The following is a 17,850-nucleotide window of genomic DNA, read 5'->3' on the forward strand; positions in this document are numbered from 1 at the left end:
ACAAGTCAGAGATGTATTTCTTTTGCTCAAAATTGTTGAATGTGGAGCCCACTGAGAAATAGCTAGATCTAATAATTTCAATCTAGGATATAGGTTGTTAATTCAAATAATTGTACCAAATTTCAACCAATTCCGTTTTTGAATATTTATGATATTTTATGAATACCATTTTTATATATTTTATTTTTTAACTTTAGGGTTTGAGGATACAATCAAAAAATGATTACCATTTAAAACTGTGCAGTCAAAAAACTTTATTTCAAACATTAAGTACATGTAAAAAGTTTTTCATAAATCAGGAACCATTAAAACTCTGAAACAATACAAATAAATAGGAAACTTAAAAACGTCTTACTTTTACATCACTATATAAAATGTCACCATCAATATTAACAGAAACCCTTGATGAGGGTGGAATGTGTGAAGTATCATCAATTTCTAAATGAAGTACCAAAGTAGACCTTGGCTGCAGTAATCCCGAAGTAATATGTGTCTTCATTCCTCTAGGAACCTCAACACTAAACGACAAAGTAGAATCACTGTCAGAAGTTAAGAATAGAATGTCTTTACATTTAGAAGGAGGATTGAATATTATGAGAGAAGGCTCTAATTTGCAACTGTTGACAAACGATTCCTCCATCATAGTATTTTCCTGATATAAACTGTGGAAGGTGGTGGTATCTTCACTTGACACAGGCACCAAAGTCGAATCTAAATCTTTCTCGATGATCATAACCACTTCTTTCTGAGAAAGATCCATCAGAAGGGTTTTGATGCTAGTTATCGATTCTCTGCATTTGATAACGTCCGTAGGTATAGCCTCTCCATGAATATCTTGCATTAGTTTTACACCCAAGCTGTCCATCTCCAGGTTTCTCTCCATAACAAGTTTGCACAGTCGTTTGATTCTTCCCCTCGTGGCTTCCGAACCCGATAGTATCTTCACTACACCAATTTCAAAGGCAGAACTGGAAATGTTATTATGTACATATTTCATATCTTCTCTTGTTAGCTTCAGATTTATATTCACAGTCTTTTCTTCGTAAGGAGCCAGAATTAGAACACTAGGCTCGATGGTAATTTTGGAAAAGGTAAGGTCCTTAGAAATATATTCGATGAAGGCAAATGAAGGCAAATTTCCTCGATTAACAACAGTTATACTTTCATCAATAACCGATTGACCATAGATGTTGCCCAAACTCAACCAATGCCGTCCGGAACTATCTTTCAATATCTTGTTTCTGAATTCTACAGATCCATAACCTCCATAACCAAATAATTTGATGGACTGCTTTTTAGTCTGCTGCAGATGTGGGTTACACGGGGAAAACACTATCTCATCTGCGGCCGCTCCTTCATTTAAAGGATTGAAAATCACAGACACACTTTTCGTTTCATATGCTCGAAGTAAAATCTTAATGGAGTTCGATGTGTCTTCACCTCTCTCTTGCACAATTCTAAACACTGGACTTGATATGGTGCACTGTACTTGCACTTTACTGGCCGATTTGTTTCGTAGGGTAAATTGCTTAGTTTCGCTTTTACCCGCTTTAATACATCCCCAAACAAGTTCACAATGTGTTGTTTCTATCGGGAGCTTACCACCCGGTAGATTACTCAAACTACTGGTACTTCTTAGGGATGTAAGAGATTTGGAGATACCAAACATTTTATCCAAGGAAGGTTGTTGAGGGCAGTTAGTGGTATTAAAGTTCTCTTTATTGGGAGTTAACGTGCTCGGGTGAAAATTCCCACTGTCTTCCTCTGTTTTTTCTGTTGTGGATAATAATAGGTTCCTCCTGGTATTGTTTTTAACGTTGCCAGATACAGGAACAACTTTCTTCTTATCATTTGCTTTTTCTGGACAATATTTTAACAAGTAATCGAGAACTTTAGTTGGAGTTTCTTCCGATTTGTGTAAGATTTCAGCAATTCTGGAAATACTCAGACTTTCCTTTGATTCCCTTGGTTCGGAAGTTTCAGTCTTCAGAGGCACTTCATCTATATCACATTCTGAGCCATAGTCCAGTTCACCTATAAAAGATGCAGATACATCTCCAACTGTTATGGTAGAAGGCATACTCTCCACAGAATTCTTTCTAACACCTAGTAAAGTATTCCTAATTTCTGAAGTTCTTCCAGGCTTAGAAGGAATAATATCAGAGAGATCCCCAGTTCTTTGTTTGAAATATGTGCTAATCGATGACATTTTGGAATTATTAAAAGTATTCCATGTACAGTCTACTTTTTCAGCTGGTAGTTCTTTCTCTTTTCTCCAAGAAACTTCATCTGCCAACAACTGCTGTTCAGCATCCTGAGCAGACTTGAACATATTACTTTCAAGTGATAACGAGATTTTCTCATATTCTTCTTGCATTCTATTCAGGGCTGTGGATAAACTCATACTTGGATCCTCTGTAAAAAATATAACTTAGAATCCTTTCAATAAAATATACAATGATCTCTACTTACTGAATTCTAAACTCATGCGTGACAATTTTCCAGCAATGTCTAATTTTTCCCGATTTCCAGAAAGAGATGGTCTAGGAGTTGAATAATTTAATCCTAATAAGTCACTTTCACTTATAGTACTGTGAGCTGACAAGCCAAATGAAGCAATTTCGGATGGTCTAGGTGGCCTAGAAGGCAAACCTAGAACTTTTGATTCTCTCTTTTGAAGCATCCTACTTGCAAGTTCTCTCTGTTCCATTGCATAATTTTTGATACCTTTGCTGGAGTCTTTTAGTTGAACATCATCTATAAATGGTCCATCATAGTCACTTTTAATTGATATCAATCCCAAAGATTCATCAGAGCCATTTTCCTCCTTAAAATCGATCAAGTGTTCACTTTCTCTGGACTTAGGACGTCTTCTTAATTCCGTAGATGTTGCAAATGGTTGTGGTGTAGAAAGAATGGTTTCATCAATTTTCGAACTATTTTTATTCATTTTGTAAGAAAAACCTCTAATTTCACAAAAATATAAGTTAAAACATGTCGTTTGAGGTGATTCTCTTTCAACTGAAGAATTTCATGAACAATAAACTTTAAAGTGGACGGGAACCAGTTTTTTTGAAACAATCAACAGAAAAACGGTCATTTCAAACAACGAAAAAGGAACTAATACCATAGAAATATATAAATGGATTAAATACAAATGATCTACTAGCAATAATTCATTCTAAAACCTGGGAAAATCACACAAATTCAAAATTATTATTGAGTTATCAATGAAACTACTCAAACTTAGTGCATCATTTCTATCAGAAAATTGTAATGTTCGTTAATTAGTTTGAGTAAGAAAGTAGATCATACTGATCATAGAGAAGTACCCATAGATCTGTCAAAAATTGTACATAGCCTCTTTTGAAATCGTTTATTGTTGTAATTAAAAATCTTAAAAAACTTAGGATTTTAATAAGAATTTTATTGATGCTTCATTATGGATCACATATACACTCTAAGTAAAAGTAGTAAAAGAATTAGCTCTCATAAGGAAAACATATTTTACTGGTGAATAATTTTCAAATTTGTGGAGAATCTAAAGATTTATAAACATTGTTTTTCAGTTTGACTAAATCGATAAGGTGTTCTATTTCTCCTACAAATGTTATAGCTTTCTGTACAGAAAGTGATTTAGAAAATTCCAAATCGTCGAGTTGGTCATCCAATGTCTATATTGCAGACTTAAATAATCCATGGTTGATTTGCAAGTATGTTATTTATTTTGTGATATATCATTTCAGTAATGTATTACTTGGTATCACAGAATTCTTTCAAATTCTTCAACACTGACTGTCCTTCAATGGGATTCCACTGGGGAGTTATTATTAGTGGCTGATCAGAATGGTTTTGTTAGAGTCTACAAAGAAAAGGATCACTTGCTCAATGAATGGATAATTGTTGCTCATACACATCTAGAAGGGGAGAATATCATAACTACAGCTTTTTTTCATACTGGAAAAAAAGTGAATATTTCTTGAAACAGTATTGACATAATCAAAACTCAAATCTAATATTTTTCAGATATGTATTAATCCTGAGAAAAAAGATAGTTCGGTATATACAGATAAATTCACCAATGTTAAATTTGCATGCTCAGTGAAACAGTTTGGAGGTAGACCTTGCAATGGAGCATTAATTTTAACTTCAACGGGCATGCTTTGTGCTATGTTATTCCCTCAGACAACTAGTCAAACCTCAGTTATAATTGCCACTGAGAGCTTGGCCCCAATAAGGACATTAGTCAAAACTGCAGATATTTGTTATGGTAAAAGTAAGTAATAATCAAGAAAATGTAATATTGTTTGACTGTTATTAATTTATTTTCTTTCAAGAACACTTATCACATTTAATTTTTAGATGGACATTTCCTTGTGGCTGTAAGCAGTGGGAATTGCCATTTGCCCATCATGTGTTACAATGTCTCAGTCATGAAATCTGGTGAAAAATGTATAATTACTAGTAAATCACTTCTTAGTTTCTTTTTATCCGAAGCTCCACCAGAAACAGGAAGTATGTTTACATAAAAATTAATATTTCTGTTTCCTATTATGCTGATTTTTCAGTAAAAAACATACTTAACACTAATGGAGCAGTTACCAATGTTAGATGGATGATGAGGGAAGATGCAGATTCTTTAGTGGTCTCTGCAGGAAATGATACTATAACTACACTCCAAGTATGGGAATTGATTGAAGTGTCAATGCCTGTACATAGTGTTTTGGGCAAAAGTGACACTGCTCAACATCATCATACAGTTGTATGTATATTTGATATAAAATAGAAAATCAATTTGAAATTGAAGACATTTCGGAAAAATTAGAACCTGCTGTGTTCTTAAAACAAACTAAATTTCTTGTTAATATAATAATTTTTTTTTTTTTGCAGCTGTGGCAGTACCATTGTCATTTTCAATATCCCCATGGAATTTCTTCGTTAGTGATAAGTAAACTCTCGCTAATGAACAACGTTTCTAGTGGCTACATAGTTGTAGCTTACAAAGATAATTCAATTCATTGTTTGTATCGCGATACACTTAAACCTGTTGCCAATACAACCTTGTCACTGAAACCTAAGTATACTGGGGAACATTATTCTAAATACCAAAAAGTCAGGTGAGTATGTTGCAGGTTCCTTGAACAAATCATTTTGGTTTTATCAATGTTTAACACGTTCACTGCGACTAAAGATTTTGCCCATTTCAATCTATGTGCGACACATGCTCCCGGGGGCATGTTACAGTCCATGATTTCTGTGTGGCACATGCCCCCGGGGATAAGTGTAAATTTTTTTTCGGGTTCCATCTAAAGAAGAGGTAATCTGATATTCAAGGTACCAATTGTTGGAAATCATTTTGGAAGTAGTAATCTCAGCCGCAATTGCCTCTGTTGTCCTGGTGCCGCATAAGGACTAGATGGAAATTCAGTTCATTTATTTGTTTCGTCTTCTAGGCAGGATGAAACAAACATTGAGTCATTTTGTTCTTTTTTTAAATATTTTTGTATAATAAACATTGTCATTCATACTATCATCTTTCAAAATTGTTTATAGGTAGTTTTTGTATTATTAAAAGACATATTATTGTCATATTTTTTTTAAAGAGAATTTGGAATATGCAGTATTAAATCAACATAAGCAGTATCCGGGTTGCCCTGGACAATTCGAACAAAAAGAAATTGCCAGGCGAACTTCTCAGTATAAACAAGAATCGACATGTTTGACACATGCCCCAGGTGGCATGTGCCGCATCAAACTTATGAAACATTAGTTGTGTGCGGCACGTATCCCCAAGGGCATGTGTTGTGATAAATATTCAAATAAGTAATGGTGCAATAAAACAACGATGGATTATTCGATTGAGATGAATTTTATTTATCCACAAGATAATCTTGTGGCATTACATTTTAAATATGATTTCTGCCATATGACTGCCACGGCTGGCTCGGATGTAGTACAATCTGGACGTTCAATTTTCGATGACTTTTTCCAACATTTGTGGCCTTTTATCGGCAATAACACGGCGAATGTTGTCTTCCAATTGGTCAAGGGTTTGTGGCTTATCCGCATAAACCAATGACTTTACATAGCCCCACAGAAAGTAGTCTAGCGATGTTAAATCACAAGATCTTGGAGGCCAATTCACAGGACCAAAACGTGAAATTAGGCGGCCCACCAAACGTGCCTTTCAATAAATCGATTGTGGCTCGAGCTGTGTGGCATGTTGCGCCGTCTTGTTGGAACCACAGCTCCTGGACATCATGGTTGTTCAATTCAGGAATGAAAAAGCTAGTAATCATGGCTCTATATCGATCACCATTAACTGTAACGTTCTGGCCATCATCGTTTTTGAAGAAGTACGGACCAGTGATTCCACCAGCCCATAAAGCGCACCAAACAGTCAGTTTTTCTGGATGTAACGGTGTTTCGACATACACTTGAGGATTAGCTTCACTCCAAATGCGGCAGTTCTGTTTGTTGACGTAGCCATTCAATCAGAAGTGCGCCTCATCGCTAATGGACGTAGTGCGCGATACATATTCCGCACAGAACCATTATTTTCGAAATAAAATTGCACTATTTCCAAGCGTTATTCAGGCGTGAGTCTATTCATGATGAATTGCCAAACCAAACTGAGAATAAATCACTTGACAGCTGTTAAATCGGTCGCCATCTTGAACAGTAATGCCAACTTAAAGTTAAATACCTCGAAAAAAAACACCCGTTTTATTTTTCAAATATAAATCAATTGCTATTTGCATCGTTCAAATCGGTTAAAATATCATTTATGGCTTTCGCACTGGAATAATCCACTCATATTTTTGGTGCCGCACTAACTTTAAGACTCAACACATGCCCCAGGGGATACGTGCCGCAGTGAACGTGTGCCCAATAGGCTACTCAACAAATTTTTATCATTTCAGCACTAATATTGCAACAATGGATATGTCATGGCTTGGCAATATTCTAATAGTAATCGATTCCGACGATACTATGTATCTCTTCAAGTTGCCCCCTCAAATCGATAGTTCTACTCCTCTAAGTGTGCCTTATTGCACCACGATACTGGAATACTGTTTAGTGACTGGAATGGACTGGCTTGATCTTCTGCTGGTTCTAAGACCTAGCATGCTGGATCCATTGTGTGATAGGTTGACAGAAAGTTTCAATCGGCAGCCTTCTGCCTTGCAGCAATATTATTATGTGGAATATTTGTGCATGAAAACGTCTTTGTATGGGTAATATGAATAATTTTACTAAGGGTTTTGGGAGAAAATTAAATAGCCTGACGCATGTTTTGGTATCTGCTGTTTTTCAGATGTCACTTACGAGATATTTTTAGGTATAGAACTGAAATTCAGATTCAGTCTATTTGACTATGACTATGAATTTTTTGCAAAATTAATATTAATAATAATTATTATTAATATTAATAACTATCAATATTAATAATAATAATAATTAATATCAATTAATTATTAATTAATAACTATTAATTATTAATTAATAACTATTATTATTAATATTAATTGATTATTAATTAATATTAATAATTATTATCACTAATATTAATTTATTATTAATTAATATTAATTTTGCAGAAAATTCTTAGTGCAGACTTCGATGAGAATGGCACCATATATTATACCCTGTAACTTACAGAATAAACCATATTATTATTATATTTGTAACAGTTTTTAAAAAGAACACATTTCAAACTGTTTCGAGCTTTCGTTAAAAAGATACCATTTACTCAGGTTCATATTCATAAAAATTAAATTTAATCAATCTGTGTCTCAAAAACTATGTAAAAGTTATGTATTTTTAACACTAGTGAATTTCTGTATTTTTTTCCAGATTAAGTACCCAAGGACAGTGCAAAGCTAATGATTTAACTCACTTCTCTATGTTGCATAGCATATCTACAGCTTTCAAGAGCCTTTTGCGACCAAGTGAGATGAGCAGCCATGAAAAAAGTCCTGCAGACTCTCTTTCTAGTAAGGATTACAGGGAATACTATCTCTCACTAAAAAATTGCTTGATATTAGTTGATTCTGTTTTCCAACCCATACACTAATTCCTCTATGTCACACCCTGTATTAAACAAGGTCTTTTTCGTTTCTATCTCTGAGCCGAATTGCGCATGCCTTCAAGTAGAGAGCAGCGATACCGTGATTTATAGATCACGTTGTGAAACGTGAACCTTACTTTATGATATCAGTGATATTAAAGCGTGACGTGATCACTGTTTAGGTTGCTTGTTATTAATATTTGTATGAATCACCCAAACCTTAATTCGTTTATCTTTGCAACTCGAATTGGTCACTCTTATCATTCAAAGCAAAATTAATGAAAAATTATTATGAAAACATCCATTTTTCTTACATTTTCAACTCTTTTCCTTATTTCAGATTTTGTTAGGAACGTAACAGAAGGATATCGATTTTTCAAATGTTTCCTCAAATTTGAAGAGGTGGTTTTGAAAGATAATTTCAACTTGCATAAATTACAAGTAGCATAATTTACATCAACTTTTGTGAAGAAAGCCCAAAGATTGCTGGTCTTTCGCCTGTTATTATTCTTTCGCCTATTAGTATTATGTCTCTGACGTGTTTTCGTTTATTTTTTATAATACAGACTACCATTTATTGCTTCGGTCGGCAACTTCAATAAAGAAAGAATTTCTTTGGGGTTGTTTATCCAAGATAAACATAAAATTAGAATTATATTGCCACCACCAATTATGCAGTAATTCAGTAGTTATTATTTGTTTGTAGCAGGTATTTATTGTTTAACTAGTCCTACAAAAATACTTCCTAAAGCAGGCGAAGTTGCCTACGATGCTGGGATTGTCACAAAAATATGCAATTATGTTAGTCGAAAAAGGTTGCGAAGCAATAAAAACATCAGGCTGCCTTCATAATTTACGATTGCAACGGACGATGATATGCCCTGAAAAGATCTGTGAAATGTTCAAACTGTGATCCCGTCACGCTCTGTATTCGTTTTTTGAAACCGTGACTACCTGTGACATTCTGATATCAGTGATTAAATCACAGTTCGTGAAATATCGCTCTTCTCTACCTTCAAGCCTATTTTTGGATGTTAGTGAATTGTGAAAAGGTTGGCCAACACCATTTTTCAGCCTTGAAACAAGTGTCAAAAAATAGTGTTATCTGTCAGAAAGCCAGCACAGAAATAGACATGAAAAGGCATAGTATAGATTGTAGGCTGTTACAAGGATTTCCGGAGGATAGGCAGACTCAAAACCAATGTTGTTCAAAATGGTTTTGAAACCAAAAATTTTGTTTTCAAATTCTTTTTCAGACGTGATCAATGAAGGCCAATGTGATGTTGATAAACTCCTGATGCATTTAGAAGCGAAAGAATTTACAGTGGAACCCACAACATTGCAGAGTCTTCAGCAGCTAATCCAATGGATAGGGGATTTGGCAATCAATTTATTGCTTAAAATTCCAGAAAGCAGACCTTCTCAATCAAAGGGTAAGTTTAGCACCTTCCATAATATTTTATCTTATTATGAGCTCGTTTTTATTTATTGTTTTCAATTGAACAATTTTGTTTTCAAGGTTACGAGCTGATAAGAGATGTAAAAGCACTGAATATGTTGAGGGAGATGCTTATTCTCATCAGAATATGGGGTCTTCTTCGACCTGCCTGTCTTCCTCATTTCGTCAAGTCGGATGCCAATTTGGATATCTTGGCGCTAGTGTTTAGGTTATTGACTAGATTAGTACAGAATGTGAACGAACCAGATGAGAGTTTGATTGGTGAGTTATTTTTCAACATACTTTACTTTGAGTATCACTTTAACGAATTTAGATTGATGTTGTGAACAAAAAACGCTCAAATGCTGTTGTTTATTCGCTTATGACAATAAATTGTACAACACAGCCCAGACAATTTTCGATGCGAATTACTCAGTTCAGTTCTTTGATAACTACAGTATTGAAATTTTATGACGATTTTATACAAAAAAACCGAAAACAACGGGTAAATGTATATCGATAACGAATGCAAAAAACACAGATGGAAAATAAGCGGATAGATAAAGGAAAATAATAAACCTCAGATAAAGACGAGCTCGTAGTGCAATAAAAGTAGTCATCTTGAAAACGATGATAAACTCATAAACCGTAAAGAGGTCCGATGTTTTATTGACGTGCCGATTTGAAAGGAAAGTAAAATGATTATTATTTTTTATTTATTCATTTTTTAATTTTCATTATTCGTCTCTACGAGATTTCTGAAATTTATATTTTGAAAATTCTGGGGGTGTAATTACCCCCAAGTACCGCAGTTCTGTGCGGAATACGTATCGCGCACTACGTCCATTTTATCGTCGACAAAATCGTCCATTAGAGCAGTTACTTCGATTAACTATGGAACGTTTCCGCACCACGTTTACTCTTATTGATAACTCGCATCCCCAGAGAAGCCGTACGGTGCGTACAGAAGAAGCTATTGCTGCTGTAGAGCGTAGAATTGAGGAAGACCCGAATGAGTCTATCCGCCATCGAGCACAGGAATTGGATCTGTGTCCATCCACTTTATGGAAGATTTTGCGGAAGGATCTTGGTTTGCGTGCTTACAAAATCCAACTCGTGCAAGAATTGAAGCCAAACGATCCTCAAGTAAGGCGTAGATTCGTCGAATGGGCATAAAATGAGATTACCGTTGTTCCCGATTTTCATAAGCGAATTTTGTTTAGCGATGAAGCGCACTTCTGGTTGAATGGCTATGTCGAAACACCGTTACATCCAGAAAAACTTACTGTTTGGTGCGCTTTATGGGCTGGTGGAATAATTGGTTCGTACTTCTTGAAAAACGATGATGGCCAGAACGTTACAGTCAATGGTGATTGGTATAGAGCCATGATTACTAACCTTTTTCATTCCTGAATCGAACAACCATGATGTCCAGGAGCTGTGGTTCCAACAAGACGGCGCAACATGTCACACAGCTCGTGCCACAATCGATTTATTGAAAGACACGTTTGGTGACCGCCTAAGTTCACGTTTTGGACCTGTGAATTGGCCTCCAAGATCTTGTGATTTAACACCACTAGACTACTTTCTGTGGGTCTATGCGGATAAGCCACAAACCCTTGACCATTTGGAAGACAACATTCGCCGTGTTATTGCCGTAATACGGCCACAAATGTTGGAAAAAGTCATCGAAAATTGGACGTCCAGATTGGACTACATCCGAGCCAGCCGTGGCGGTCATATGCCAGAAATCATATTTAAAATGTAATGCCACAAGATTATCTTGCGGATAAATAAAATTCATGTCAATCGAATAATCCATCGTTGTTTTATTGCAATTTAAAGTTCTATAGCTCTAAAAAAACACCCTTTATAAGTTATGCGTAAATAAATGAAGTGTAATAATAAATGATGATTATTGGTGGGATTTCAAAAAAATTATTTATTTCCATGAAACTAATATTTGTTTGTCCAAATATCCAATAAATGATTTATTAACTATAATGTATTTTCGTTTATATCAAATAAACACTTCTCTCAGTGCGGGGTTTAGAATTAACTACTGACTTCGAGTTATAGAGGTAAATTTAGTGCTTCTTCGACTACTAGAGGTAAAAATGGTGAAATATATCCGTAAAATTGTTTCGAGTTATGCATGGAAATTTTTTCGGCTTAGACAGGCTTTTCCAAGGGGATTGAAAATGATTCTAGTTATCGAGGATTTCGAGTTAACGAGAGTCCACTGTATTATTAATTGACCCAGATACGTGTCGTTATTTTTTACATTGATAATCTACGCGTCGTCTTCCTACAATTAAAAATACGTCTGCCAGATCCAAAATCGGCTTTCCGTTCTGCTCGCACGAATTATCAGGCGAGGAAACTGGACTTCCTGACTCGAATCCATTATCAGTAAGGTAACCACAACTTGTGTTAGTTGTGTAACCGAACTAAATTAATCGTACAGTGCCATGCGAAAACCTAGAAAATGACGGACGCGGTAAACATCGTTCCTCACAAGATCTGGTCCGAGCCATTCAGGTTCATCTTCCTGCCCTGGGTCCTGGTGTTCCTGGTGATCTTCTACTGGTTCTCCTTCGTGCCGCTTCTCTTCGCCTATTTCATCAAGACGTCCCATCCTTCGGCTAGAGCCAAGTACATTTTTCTGTCGGTCCAACTGCTCATCTTCGTCGTCATCTTGGCTGTGCTGGTGTACGTGTGGAAGGCCCAACGGAAGAGTAAGAAGCGTAATGTTACCAAAAGGGATTACTGCTCTGTGGCCAAGTTGGACGCAGATGTGGAAGCTGGCGAGGACATAGAGTTACCTCCTACGATCGCCGAGAGACGTCGTATGCTAACCCTGGACCTGGCAGAACCCGGTTATGAAGAAGTCCTGGTGCGTTCTCAGTTTTCCCACCGGGACCCAAGACCCCTCTCCCAAAACTTGGAAGTGGCCCTGACACCCAGAGAACTCTTCTTCAGGGAGTTGTACGAGAGTGTGTACGAAAGAGACTCAGCTGTCACCAGAGAATTCATAGAACAGGAAAGAGAACATAGCTCTCTATACTACGAGGACGACTTGGGTCTTTCTTGCAGTGACATGTTTTGTGAAATCCGTACTGACTCTCCCATATACAGCGTACCAAACAAACCGACGAGAAAATGTTATACGATAGATGAAGAAGCTTCTACTGTTGGTGCTATTGCAGAAACTAAATTGGGTGAAAGTGAAAATGTGTCCGAATATTTTGTTGCGAACGTTACGCCTAAGTGCTGTGTAACTAGTGAAGCTTTTTTGTATGTTCATGACGAAACTAAAGAGACCCCATTGAGAAAAGTTAGTCTTCATTTTGAGGATGATGATATTTATCGAAATTGAAAAAAAAATTTTTGTTTATGTTGAACCGATAATTTTATACTTTTATAGTTTGAATTGAAACGAAATAAAGGATTTTCATATTACGTTTTGATTTTGTGATTGAACTCCATGATTTTTTTTGTAGAAAATATTCCCCAAATTTGTATAAATCTATTTATTTTCGATGATGGAATGGAAAAAATTTGTTACCCCCTTTTTTGAAATAAAAATTATGGCTGTAATCCTTCCAAAGCTTTTCACGGAAGTTATTAAATCTATTTGCAATAAAGTTAGGTTCAAAAATCTAAAATTTCTATCAGTGCATTTCAAGGGCTCTAAATCTAGGAACCAAATTTACTCAGGAACTTGATGATAAACAATAGGCTGTTTGACCTAATGGAAAATATTGACTTTTATTAGAATCCTCATATATTAGACTTTTAGGAATGATATACATTAATTTGATAAAAAATGTTATTGAATGTACAAAAAAGATTTAAAAATTCGAATAATTCATACCTATCATGACGTAATGAGAAACAAAAATGCTGGTTCATTTTTTTCTTGGAAAGGTCATTTGAAGCATTTAAAACAACATTGAATTCGAACATCAAACAAATGGCTATATTATAAGAATGTAATGAATCAAATTAATCTTTTCAATGAATTATTATGAAATCTTAATATATTTCATGCGAATAGAAAATATCCAATAGAAGTCACTGAATAATTTGAAATATTTAGGCTATTGCGAAGTTGAGAATATTTTTTTGCGTAAAGTCTTAGGTTTTTTAGAGTTATTCGTTACTACCGCAAATAAATGGCTAAATTACTTAAACCCATTTTTTCTGATATTCCTTCACTAATTTCATGATCTAAAATACTTCAAAAGATCCAAAATATTTCTGAATCTTTTTATTCACTCCAAAATAGCACTAGTTGAAAATCAAAATTCAGGGAAAGAAGAGAACTTGATAGAAATAAAAAGAATAATTTGCTCTATATTACAATATATGGATAGAAGAAAAATCAGAAAAAAAAATAACAATATTCATAAAATCCTGAAACTTGTCCTGTGTATTCCTCATCATTAACATTATTTCCTATTTCTTAGACGATTGTTGTCAGCTTGCAAGTCAAGTAATGGTGCAGCCAATGCAGCTTCCAGTGTACAAATCAGCTTTAGTTTCACCTTTATTGGCTCAACAAATACTACCATTACAGGTAACCATTGCAATTGATGCTATTAAATATGTTTTCATAAACATTATACCGTGCGTCCAAAAGTATAATGCCAATCGGTTGTGTCGTACAACAAGATCATGCTCTTCCTTATTATTCTCTACAAGTGAAAGATTTTCTCAATGAACTGTTTCTTAAGAGAAGGGTAGGTAAGAAATGTCAACAGAATGGACATCTCAATCACCAGATTTAACTCCATTTGATTTGAGAATAATAGTAGAATGTAGTCAAATATCGCTTGATAATTTTAGAGCTGTTTGAAGAAGTATTGAAGAAAGACTATTGTTTGGAAATTGATGGTCATCAGACTTTACAGACGCACGATATTGTGAACTATCTAGTACTATATTTAAATAAAATTCGTTTTTAGTTGGAGTATGGCTGCGAGCCTTATTATTTAGTTAAAAAGGATGAAATAAGCTTCAACCAGACAGTGGACTCGATCCGTCATCTGTTCTTAGGGAAGACACCACGAATCATCAAACAATGTGTGAGATGTGGAAATTCTGCAGGGTTTGCTTCCGTTACTAGAACTGCTGCTATCAGAGCTTGGGACCAAAGGTGGTTGAAGTCATGTCAGTAAGTATGGACACTATATAAGTGAAAATATCTAAGTTGTTTATATTTAGAGAGGAGCGATACCGTGATTTCTAGATCACGTTGTGAAACGTGAACGTTACTTTATGATATCAGTGAAATTAAAGCGTGACGTGATCACTGTTTAGGTTGCTTGTTATTAATATTTGTATGAATCACCCGAACCTTAGTTCGCTTATCTTTGCAACTCGAATTGGTCACTCTTATCATTCAAAGCAAAATTAATGAAAAATTATTATGAAAACATCCATTTTTCTTACATTTTCAACTCTTTTCCTTATTTCAGATTAAGTTAGGAACGTAACAGAAGGATATCGATTTTTCAAATGTTTCCTCAAATTTGAAGAGGTGGTTTTGAAAGATAATTTCAACTTACATAAATTACAAGTAGCCTAATTTACATCAACTTTTGTGAAGAAAGCCCAAAGATTGATTGGTCTTTCGCCTGTTATTATTCTTTCGCCTATTATTATTATGTCTCTGACGTGTTTTCGTTTATTTTTTATAATACATAGTACCATTTTTTGCTTCGGTCGGCAACTTCAATATAGAAAGAATTTCTTTGGCGTTGTTTATCAAAGATAAGCATAAAATTAGAATTTTATTGCCACCACCAATTATGCATTAATTCAGTAGTTATTATTTGTTTGTAGCAAGTATTTATTGTTTAACTAGTCCTACAAAAATACTTCCTAAAGCAGGCGAAGTTGCCTACGATGCTGGGATTGTCGTAAAAATATGCAATTATGCTTGTCGAAAAATGTTGCGAAGCAATAAAAACATCAGGCTGCCTTCATAATTTACGATTGCAACGGACGATGATATGCCCTGAAAAAGATCTGTGAAATGTTCAAACTGTGATCCCGTCACGCTCTGTATTCGTTTTTCGGAACCGTGACTACCTGATGTGATATTCTTATATCAGTGATTAAATCACAGTTCGTGAAATATCGCTCTTCTCTATTTGTATTTCAACTTATTGAGATTTATCACTTTTTTGGAACAATTTCCTAGAGAAAGAAAGGAAATAAAATAATAAATACATTATTGGAAGGTTCAATTTTTTCGTATTAAGCTTGTATTTTGCCATGAAATAACCACAAGATCTTGAAAAATATTGTTTTCATTACAGGTGTGGGGGAATATGGAGGAAACTAATACGTGCATAAGTAAAGTCAATACTTCATTGTAAATAATCATTGGACGAAAAATATAAATTATTGGATAAACAACAATAAAAACTATTTTTTAATTATATAATTGTTAGTTTTATTCCACAACATGAGGATATTTAGATCATAAAATATAGTCTCCAACCATTTGTGTGTTAATATAGTTTTTTGATTTATATTTTTACAATTAAATAGATTAGAGCTCAATTTTTTTATTCATTGAATATTTCTTGAATAGGTAAAAGCTTGGGTAGAATACATTTCAAAGTATTTAAAGCATTATCAGCACCATTATCAGTTTGCTTCAACTCTCCACAAACTTTCAAAACCTCCAAGTCTTCTTTTTTATAATATCTAGATAGAAATCTCATGATATTTTCAAACTGGATTTCTCCTTTTTCATTCAAATATTTCTGTTTTCTATAACTGCAGGCGAGGAATTTTCCATATTTTGAATCGTCGGGAATAATATAATCAGTTAAAACCTTACTGACAATATTTTTATCGACTTTTGTTTCTTCCATACAAATTTTAGTGATTCGTTCTACTTCTTCAAATGTTTGGATGGAAGTTGATTTTGGCAGATCTAATTTTTTTAATTCTTTAGGAACATTTTCCCCGATTTCATTGGAATTTCCAATATCATTATTCTACAAAAAAAAAACCTATTTCAGATGGAATGTGTTATTTTATATTTCATGAAATTCAAACCCAGAACATGTGTGGTAGTCAAATGAATAGTATTCGTTTTTATAAAATAAAAACAGCTACTCACTTCTACTATTCTAACATCTTCATCTACTACTGGTGCAGAAAAAGTTCCTGCTACACATAAAATTGAAATCAACAGTAATTTCATCGTACTTGATTGTGAGATTGATTCAAACTAAACATGAACTCAATTTTTGCGGTGATAACCGTAAGAGTTCAAGAGATAAAGAAGAATTTTATTTGTTTGTGTTTGAAATAGAAACACGAACAAGGTTGATGACAATCAAAAAGGTCTGATATACACATACGTCAAGGTCAGTTTTGATATTGTACAATCATTTATGCAGTGAATGGAGCACCTTTCATGATGTTGCCTTTTTGAGTATATTTGATAACAAAACTACAAAATAAATTATTCAAAATTAATTTCTTTACTTTATCATGACAAGATCTAGAGTACACTTTGTTCCACAAAAATTTATTTCAGTTATTAATGAATTAAGGATATTCATGAAAGTATAAAAATATTGATAACACGATTTTTTTTATTCAAATTGAAATTGTATTACATAAGAAAGAAATTATATCATTTTAACCAATAAAATTCATTACGACCAAGTGTAGAACAACATGAGCAAATATGAAATCTGCATATCCTCTCTCAGGGCTCACATCTTGGAACTGATTTTTATTTTCTGGGTTTACTTGTAGACGCAAACAAACTGAAAACATTTCATATAATCATTTCATGTAAGAATGTAAACTCAGGGCAGTTTCTTTATGATAACGTACTAGTTTTCAATTAGAAACAACCATTTCTATATTACAAATACATCTTACCAGCCAAAACGAAGGAACTGACTGTAGAAATGAAACCACTCAAGAAAGAATTGAAAGGAAATGTTCCTACTAAAACACAGTAAACAAACTGAACGATGCCGGTCAAGAGAATGTATAATAAATAAGCATCAATTATCTTTAACTTTTTCGGGGTTTTGTTTGTGTATTCTGTATAAAATTTGGAAATAACTGTTCCTATGTTTGCCATTTTTCAAAATTAATTTCTAGTAGAACCAGAAATCAGAAAAAACCAACCTCCCAAAATTTAGGAATTAGTAGTGTCAACGTCACCTGTTTTTTCATGAACTAAATAATTCTAAAACACATAGAAACTATAATTCAGTAACATCAGAACTACGATTTCAATTGAATTGATAAAAATAATTATTTCATTATAAGACTTCTGTTTCAGTCGTTCTGA

At 34.2% G+C, this 17,850-nt stretch overlaps 4 protein-coding genes across 4 annotated transcripts; 1 reads left to right on the forward strand and 3 right to left on the reverse strand.

Moving 5' to 3' along the window:
* Positions 1-223: 223 nt before the first annotated feature.
* Positions 224-3,103, reverse strand: LOC123688590. Its single transcript, XM_045627177.1, has 2 exons — positions 2,473-3,103; positions 224-2,415 (listed from the first exon to the last, which is right to left on the reverse strand). Exons 1-2 carry the CDS (start codon positions 2,948-2,950, stop codon positions 341-343), a joined length of 2,553 nt encoding a protein of 850 aa, XP_045483133.1. The 5' UTR covers positions 2,951-3,103; the 3' UTR covers positions 224-340.
* Positions 3,104-3,339: 236 nt separating this feature from the next.
* On the forward strand, positions 3,340-15,966 carry LOC123688592 (mediator of RNA polymerase II transcription subunit 16). Its single transcript, XM_045627180.1, has 14 exons — positions 3,340-3,513; positions 3,570-3,713; positions 3,770-3,968; positions 4,027-4,276; positions 4,363-4,515; positions 4,569-4,762; positions 4,891-5,117; positions 6,924-7,238; positions 7,858-7,997; positions 9,328-9,504; positions 9,591-9,791; positions 13,982-14,091; positions 14,480-14,688; positions 15,839-15,966. The coding sequence occupies exons 1-14, from the start codon at positions 3,443-3,445 to the stop codon at positions 15,873-15,875; spliced, it is 2,427 nt and encodes an 808-aa protein (XP_045483136.1). The 5' UTR covers positions 3,340-3,442; the 3' UTR covers positions 15,876-15,966.
* Positions 15,949-16,819, reverse strand: LOC123688602. Its single transcript, XM_045627192.1, has 2 exons — positions 16,654-16,819; positions 15,949-16,528 (listed from the first exon to the last, which is right to left on the reverse strand). The coding sequence occupies exons 1-2, from the start codon at positions 16,735-16,737 to the stop codon at positions 16,091-16,093; spliced, it is 522 nt and encodes a 173-aa protein (XP_045483148.1). The 5' UTR covers positions 16,738-16,819; the 3' UTR covers positions 15,949-16,090.
* A 297-nt stretch (positions 16,820-17,116) lies between these two features.
* LOC123688604 (dolichyl-diphosphooligosaccharide--protein glycosyltransferase subunit DAD1) lies at positions 17,117-17,739 on the reverse strand. The gene is made up of 2 exons (XM_045627195.1): positions 17,430-17,739; positions 17,117-17,311 (listed from the first exon to the last, which is right to left on the reverse strand). Exons 1-2 carry the CDS (start codon positions 17,635-17,637, stop codon positions 17,181-17,183), a joined length of 339 nt encoding a protein of 112 aa, XP_045483151.1. The 5' UTR covers positions 17,638-17,739; the 3' UTR covers positions 17,117-17,180.
* Positions 17,740-17,850: the final 111 nt, after the last annotated feature.

This window comes from Harmonia axyridis, chromosome 1 (genome assembly GCF_914767665.1).
Source record: "Harmonia axyridis chromosome 1, icHarAxyr1.1, whole genome shotgun sequence".
In the NCBI taxonomy this organism is placed as follows: Eukaryota; Metazoa; Arthropoda; class Insecta; order Coleoptera; family Coccinellidae; genus Harmonia; species Harmonia axyridis.

Coding starts and splice junctions, on each gene's coding strand:
- LOC123688602 (XM_045627192.1), bottom strand. CDS start 16,737: ATGAAATTACTGTTGATTTCAATTTTATGTGTAGCAGGAACTTTTTCT. Junction 16,529..16,653: donor AAGATGTTAGAATAGTAGAA/GTGAGTAGCTGT, acceptor TTTTTTTTGTAG/AATAATGATATTGGAAATTC.
- LOC123688592 (XM_045627180.1), top strand. CDS start 3,443: ATGGATCACATATACACTCTAAGTAAAAGTAGTAAAAGAATTAGCTCT. Junction 3,714..3,769: donor AATCCATGGTTGATTTGCAA/GTATGTTATTTA, acceptor TTGGTATCACAG/AATTCTTTCAAATTCTTCAA. Junction 14,689..15,838: donor AGGTGGTTGAAGTCATGTCA/GTAAGTATGGAC, acceptor TTTTCATTACAG/GTGTGGGGGAATATGGAGGA.
- LOC123688590 (XM_045627177.1), bottom strand. CDS start 2,950: ATGAATAAAAATAGTTCGAAAATTGATGAAACCATTCTTTCTACACCA. Junction 2,416..2,472: donor ACGCATGAGTTTAGAATTCA/GTAAGTAGAGAT, acceptor TATTTTTTACAG/AGGATCCAAGTATGAGTTTA.
- LOC123688604 (XM_045627195.1), bottom strand. CDS start 17,637: ATGGCAAACATAGGAACAGTTATTTCCAAATTTTATACAGAATACACA. Junction 17,312..17,429: donor CAGTTCCTTCGTTTTGGCTG/GTAAGATGTATT, acceptor AAATGTTTTCAG/TTTGTTTGCGTCTACAAGTA.